Source organism: Branchiostoma floridae, chromosome 14 (genome assembly GCF_000003815.2).
Source record: "Branchiostoma floridae strain S238N-H82 chromosome 14, Bfl_VNyyK, whole genome shotgun sequence".
Taxonomy (NCBI): domain Eukaryota; kingdom Metazoa; phylum Chordata; class Leptocardii; order Amphioxiformes; family Branchiostomatidae; genus Branchiostoma; species Branchiostoma floridae.
Genome location: NC_049992.1, coordinates 5,945,430 through 5,952,281, shown reverse-complemented (window position 1 = coordinate 5,952,281; position 6,852 = coordinate 5,945,430). Strand labels below are relative to the sequence as shown.

The 6,852-nt window shown below is 41.8% G+C and overlaps 1 protein-coding gene across 1 annotated transcript; it reads right to left on the bottom strand.

Moving 5' to 3' along the window:
• Positions 1–643: 643 nt before the first annotated feature.
• Positions 644–6,848, bottom strand: LOC118430425 (polyglutamine-binding protein 1-like). Its single transcript, XM_035841285.1, has 7 exons — positions 6,723–6,848; positions 4,172–4,397; positions 3,734–3,792; positions 3,201–3,242; positions 2,458–2,700; positions 1,774–1,840; positions 644–1,280 (listed from the first exon to the last, which is right to left on the bottom strand). Exons 1-7 carry the CDS (start codon positions 6,787–6,789, stop codon positions 1,130–1,132), a joined length of 855 nt encoding a protein of 284 aa, XP_035697178.1. The 5' UTR covers positions 6,790–6,848; the 3' UTR covers positions 644–1,129.
• Positions 6,849–6,852: the final 4 nt, after the last annotated feature.

Sequence of the window (6,852 nt, the reverse complement as noted above, 5' to 3'; positions counted from 1 at the left end):
AATATCCTCACCTCACCTCACCGGTCCCATAGCCTCACCTGCCGTAGGGGCAGCAATGCCATCAACGTAAGTTTTCCAGTCAAATATCCAGAGCCCTGAAAAGCAGCTGTGGCCATCCGGAGTTTCTCTTTCCTGACATCATATGTATGAAGTTTGAACACCCTTAGTAAAGAAGCAGAGACTTTTCTCAATGTGCTGCTATGAACGTTTGTAATATTTTGAAAAGGAAGAGATAACAAATGCAACAGCTGGACTCAAAGAACAAATTTTAAACAGAGAATGAGTAACAAGTAATTTTATTCTCCAATCAGAATTTTCGGAATCCATATACAGTACCAGAAATCATCAGTTATCTGAAAACTTTTGGACTAGTCAAGAATATTTGTGGGGGGAAATATTATTGTGATCATATGGAAATTAATGGGCTGTACTATTTTGCTTTCTTATAATATATGTAAAGTAGTTTACTCCATGAAAATAAGATACAATGACAGAAAATTGTACACAAAAACTACACTGTCTACTTTCCCTGCAAAGTACACATGAAGTAAAAGATAAAGATTTTATATGCTCAAAGATCTGATCAATCGTTGGCATATTCAGGTCTATTCTATTTGAGCAGAAAGTCCCTGTGACAATATTCAGGTATATTCTATTTGAGCAGAAAGTCCCTGTGACAATATTTTCCTGCTTTCTAATGAAACAGTAACTGAATTGTAGTATAAAGGAGACAAGTTGAATGACTAATTGTCACTAAAGCCTGAAGACATGATGACATACATACAAACTGTGCAAGTTTCTTCCTAAACTAAAATCATCCTCAAATGTGGAGACTGAGGCATTGAGACCTTGGAAAATCTTATTCTGTCTGTAGTATAAGATAATGAAAGTTATAACATGACAGAAGTAAAGATCACCATAATAGTACATGATTGTATAAAGTAAAACTGCATCATTTTCAAAGACTTGTGAAATTCAACTTGAGGTTTGCATCTACCGGTAGTAGAGCCTCAGGCATAAAGTTCAGGTTTTCAAATAATCGATTCTACAACTACTACTACTACATGTACTACCAATTGAAAGTAATTTGTAACTGTTACTACTGATCACAGTAGTAAGAAGAAGAAGTCTATTTTTTCGCGGCAGCTGCAGCACGATTTGCGGCCAAGACAGCCCCAGGACTCGGGTACGGTCTCTGCTGGAAGAGCGGCCCGGAGACCGTGGAATCTACGCCGGTTTTTGCCTCGTTTGCCTTGGGCAGTCCAGATGACCACGTTCCTCTGTGGAATGATAACAAAATTGTCAATCTTACTAACGACAGGGAAATTGTAAAATTCTATAAAAAGAAATACATTGTATTGTCATTACAACCAAAGTCCTTTTAATAACTGTCATAGATGTAATACAAGTAGTTGGATAGTTGTAAAAGTGGCACCACTGTAGAAGTCATGAGTGTAGTTGCCAACTTAGTTTGTCTTAGTGATACTGGTATACCACACCAGTGTCACTTTTACTACACTAGCTCACTTCTTCAATACAGGAATGAATGACTAATGTGTTGGCTGTGCTACCATGTTTTGTCACTTCAATTTTCAACATTTATGGTGTATTATGAAAATCTTGATTTTTTTGCCATATCTAATATCTCATCATTTTGCAGTCTGCAGAGGCCCAATCCATAAAATCTACTTGCTGTGGACTAAACAGCGCTAACCACAAGACTATCTTGCAATCACTTGGTTGAGCTTTGCTCTCCCTATAATTGTACGTTACCTTGGTGCATCTGAGTAGGACGCAGGGTCCATGGGGTCCAGCTCATCTTTGTCTCGCCCTCCTGACCCTGTAAGAGACAAATAAAAACAGTCATGATGTTAGCAGTTCACTTTCTATTGTTCCCTTGTATTACAACACCCTTAGCACTCTTATTGTTAAGAAAAAGGCCATTGTGTTATCAAGTTGTGCCACTGGAATGGGACCTTATGTGGGAAAAAGACAATCATATAAAATCAGATCTGTACAAACTTTTTATTCAGAGATTTGTTATCATGAATCCAAAAGTCCAGTTTTATCCCTAGATAGTATCATGAAATCATACCCTGCACCTTTTCAGTCTCTATTAAGATCTTTAAGTCAAGATTTGTGGCCTTTTAAGCAAGCAAGACAACTTGTCAGATTAACTGTAAAAGTAACTGTAAAATTTGAAGGGTTTGCGGTGATTTTGATTTTTGCAATTTTGCTGTGTTAGACTCTAACCAAGAAATATTGACATAGCCAAGATGCCTTTCTATTTGACTACTAGCGTTACAGAATTGTTATAACTGCAAATTCAAAACACTGAGAAAATTTCCTTCTACCATAATTATCCTTGTCGAGATATTCTCAGATGTAGGCAATCTAGTCGTGGCGTAACCGCTAGCCTTAGCTGTAACTTAAGTCATAAGAAACAAACAGATTTACCTCTATGTCGTTCTCTACCCCCTCCACCTCTCTGATATGGCGCCGGTCTTCTCTGTTGACGGGATTCCATGTAACGGGGCTTTCCGATTGGCTCTCTTCTACGCTTTGTGTCCGCACTGTCATGGACGTCGTTGTCTTCACTGTCGTCTGTTAGATCGTCATCTTGGTCATCATCATCGTTATCATCATCATCATCATCGTCGTCTCCCTCTCCTTCGCTGTCCGACTTTTCAGCTGATGTGCCTGTCAGGGGAAGAGATCAATATAACTAAACTTGTTCTTCTTCTTAGAAAAACAGTCATCTTCAGTTGTGGTGAAGCATAATTTTTTCATCTGGCTATAGTTGCAGTGTGGCTTTGCTTCTGCCTGTGTTTATAGCCAAGCACACAGGAACACTCCTACTTAACTCAAGTGACTCCATGGGACATGCACACAACAAGATGTCAAAACTAGTCTATAAGTCTATACAACACTTCATTGTTCTGTGAGTCCAACATCTCTGGCATATTTACCTGGATGTCTAACCTTCACTGACATAGAGGGAACACTAGATCAAAATACTACCCATGCATTCATTCCATTTGACTAGCTTTCACAAGACTTGACAGAATTGTGAGTGTTGGTGTTAAAATGTATGTTCAATATACTTTAAAAAACTCTAGCTGTCTCTGTGTGTCTAGCTGTCTCTGTGTGTTAACACCCATCACAGCCTGAATGTATCTATCACACTGAATGTGACTTACCTGCGAGCCATGCTGCAGGGACTGTTATCTTTGCAGCAGGGTCTGTAAGATAAATAATTTGGGCAATGGATCAAACAATGGAACTCTTCTGACAATTGCTTTTTACCAACTAGAACTTTTCCATATCTATACGTTTACAATCATTACAAATACATTAGTGAATAAATAGAATAGTACAAAACTTAGTATGACTATTTGAGATTCCGGACTACAGAATCGTTGATATTGAAAGGACTAGTGACTGCATCATCACCAAATCGAAATTGTCAAGGGTCATGAATGTAAATCCTGGATAGAATGTCTTAGGGGAGACATAAAAATGTGCGGTCTAACAAGGGTGAACCCGCTGGACAGAGCTGCATGGAAACGCGGTGTGAAGACTAGTCGACTGCTGCCTACCCCATTGTCAGGGGTCCCAGCAGCAGTATACAAATACTGGATACTACAACTATTGCAGTTCACGGAGTTATACATTCAAGTTATACTTCCTGTGTAGTAAATTTTAGTTTGTTGTAATGTTTTGTAATAAGTACCTGTAGGAGGTAACCATGACACCTGGTCTGTCTCTGCATTCCAGTAATAGTGGTGCTGACTGGGGGGAAGAGAGCAAGAAATTCATAAATACATGTATGTAAAATAGTACAAAATGTATGTCATTATATGAATCTGTGTGGCATTAATTATGATCAGAGCTGTCTTCAGTCTCTCTTGTTGGTTGGGATGGATAAAAATTTCACCCTGTCTGTCCAAAAATCTGAAATGTCTTGCCAATGTAGGATTCTTCGCAAGTCCCTTTCCGTCTTGTTACCTGGCACTGACTACAATGAAAAGGACTTCACCTTGGCAAGACAGAAAACTTAATGAAAACTAGACTCCTTGAACACAAATGCCACAGTTTGTTGCTCTCTAGATCAAGTCTAAAAGTTTTATCAGAAAAAGTTCAGAGAATCAAAAAAATACTGTTTCCTTACTTTTTGTCGTCCCAAACTTTGACCCAGTTCGGTGGCAGTGTGTTGTGATGATGGCCCTGCTGCAGTACCGGTGCATCCTGATTGGTGGCGCCCCAGCGTGTCCTGCAGTACTCCACACAGGTGTGGTAGGGGTTGTTCACATTGGGGCAGCCGTCCACCTTACCTTTGGTAGGGGTACTGATAGTCTCGCCATAGTCTGCTGCTATGATTTCTTCATCGGGAGATTCTAGCAGGAAGAAAAATAATAAGTTAGCATTTCAACAGCGTACTACTATACAGTAGAAGCCAGGTAATTGCACAAGGGATCAATGCACACTTCTGTTAACTGCACGGAATCCCCAAATCCCAAACCAGTGCGGTCCAGCAAGATAACTTCTCATTATTGCACCAGCCGGATAATTGCACGAAATTCACTGGCAAATAGGTTGTGCAATTAAGCGGCTTCTACTGTATTGCTGGACCCTGGCTCTGTCTCGATAATATCTTTCATGCTTATCAGGGTCTGACTCTGACTCAGGGCAGCCTTTCTTGGGGAGGAAAATTTACTAGTATAGTAATGGTTTTCAATTTCAGGTCACGGTTGAAACAAGGCGGTAGGCATGCAGGCGGGGGTATATAAAAGTGCTCGGCTGAAGGAGTTCCTTGTTCCATATAAATGTCTATTGTAGTACATTCACAGTACATACAGTTCAGAACACAAATATCATGATGCTACAAATTTTATTTGTATCATAACACAATCACTACATTGCATTGTAAACACCAACAACAACAACGCTTTTGGCGCTAGACCTTAACTATATTGATTTTTGTGATCAACATACATGGGCAAGTATACCGAAGTCACGGGTTCCACACTGGGCGCCCAGTGCGGAATTCGTGGAGAAACTGGCGTCGGCACTCGGGGCCCAGAAGTTTCTTCCGCACAGGAAGTCCAGTGCGGAACGGCTTTATTCGAGTGCTGAAGACCCGTCAGCACTGGAATTCCAGTGCCGAACTCCGCCCGGCACTCGGTTTCTAGTGCCGAACTCCGCCCAGCACTCGGTTTCTAGTGCCGATCTCCGCTCAGCACTCGGTTTCTAGTGCCGAACTCCGCCCGGCACTCGGTTTCTAGTGCCGAACTCCGCCCAGCACTCGGTTTCTAGTGCCGAACTCCGCCCAGCACTCGGTTTCTAGTGCCGATCTCCGCTCAGCACTCGGTTTCTAGTGCGGAAGGGTGGTTCAAAGGTCGTTCAGCACTGGTTACCCAGTGCGGAGGTCATTGAGCACTGGATAACCGAGTGCCGATCTACCTAAGTCACGGGTTCCGCACTGGGATTTCTAGTGCTCGGTGACTTTTCGGCACTAGAGGCCGAGTGCTAAGACCACTTCGGCACTAGAAGCCGAGTGCTACTATCATTTTAAGACCGTCAGCAAGTTGGGTTTCCAGTGCTCGTGTCCTCCCATTTGTGATATATATAGCCCTTTTTGGAGTAGTTTTGTACCACCTTTAATACGTAATGTTATCTGCAAACTATCGCCCCGAGAATAAGAACCTGCCGTTGCGAATCATTCGTTGTTACAGAAATACTTCCAGCTTTCAAATCCATTAAAAATAAACCACAATGACAACTTTTTTCAATGTTTATTTCTTCAAGATTTGTGATAGATATAGCCCTTTTTGGAGTAGTTTTGTACCACCTTTAATACGTAATGTTATCTCCGCTGATTGTAGTTTAGCCTGATTTAATCGCGCTTCTCAGGCCCGTCCTGTAGGTACATTGTCGCGCCCATCAATGCGGGGAGGAGCCTACAAGCTCCGGATAGCGGAGTTTGCGTTACACAGACTAATTGTAGTTTTCTTTTGAAATACTTTTCTTCATTGTCTGACTTTAAATAGCATGTGCGTTCTGAGTTTGCTTTTTACAGTTGCGCCATTGTTATCGTAATAAATGTTGATTAGAAAGCTCTGAAAATGAATGTCCTTCAGACGTTGATCGAGATTGAAAATACGATTGGTTTAGCGACTGTATTTTTTGTTTTGAAATACTTTTCTTTGTATGATTTTAATAGCATGTGCGTTCTGAGTTTGCTTTTTACAGTTGCGCCATTGTTAGCACTCGGTTTCCTGTGCGGAGTATTTGTCGTCACTGGTTTTCCTGTGCGGAATGTTTGTCGTCACTCGTTTTCTAGTGCGGAACGTTTGTCGTCACTCGTTTTGTAGTGCGGAAGTAGTCTCAGCACTCGGTTTCTAGTGGTGACTCGGGTTTTTCGAGTGCTGAAGCCGTCTCACCACTGGGCACCTAGTGCGGACGTATCTTTGGCACTAGACGTCTAGTGCGGAAGGCCCCTTCCGCACTAGACACCGAGTGCTGAGAGAGGAACCCGTGACTTCGGTAGTTTTGCATGGATACGGGTCTTACTAGTAGCATAAGTCGTTTTTTTTTCAAAATCATACAGCACAGACAAACGATGCAACGCTATGTGCCCCCCTCCCCACTTTCATATCAGTCGCAAATATCCGTTTTCACAGCTTTTCAGTAGACGCTTTCACAGCACCAACGTTACTCACCTTTCTCTGATTCCTGTAGAATTCCTCTCTTCGCTAGTCTCGCTTGTAAAAGGGGAGGAAGAGGCATATTTTGCAGCTCAAAATGGACGAACGCGCGCGCGGTCCTCAAGAAAACCAACCTGTACCTTCG

Bases quoted from the DNA above. Each gene is read 5' to 3' on its own strand.
- LOC118430425 (XM_035841285.1), bottom strand. From the start codon at position 6,789: ATGCCTCTTCCTCCCCTTTTACAAGCGAGACTAGCGAAGAGAGGAATT. The intron at 2,701-3,200 runs GTAAGTCACATT...TTCCCCTGACAG, and splicing joins CCCTGCAGCATGGCTCGCAG to GCACATCAGCTGAAAAGTCG. The intron at 1,841-2,457 runs GTAAATCTGTTT...TGTCTCTTACAG, and splicing joins GGGTAGAGAACGACATAGAG to GGTCAGGAGGGCGAGACAAA.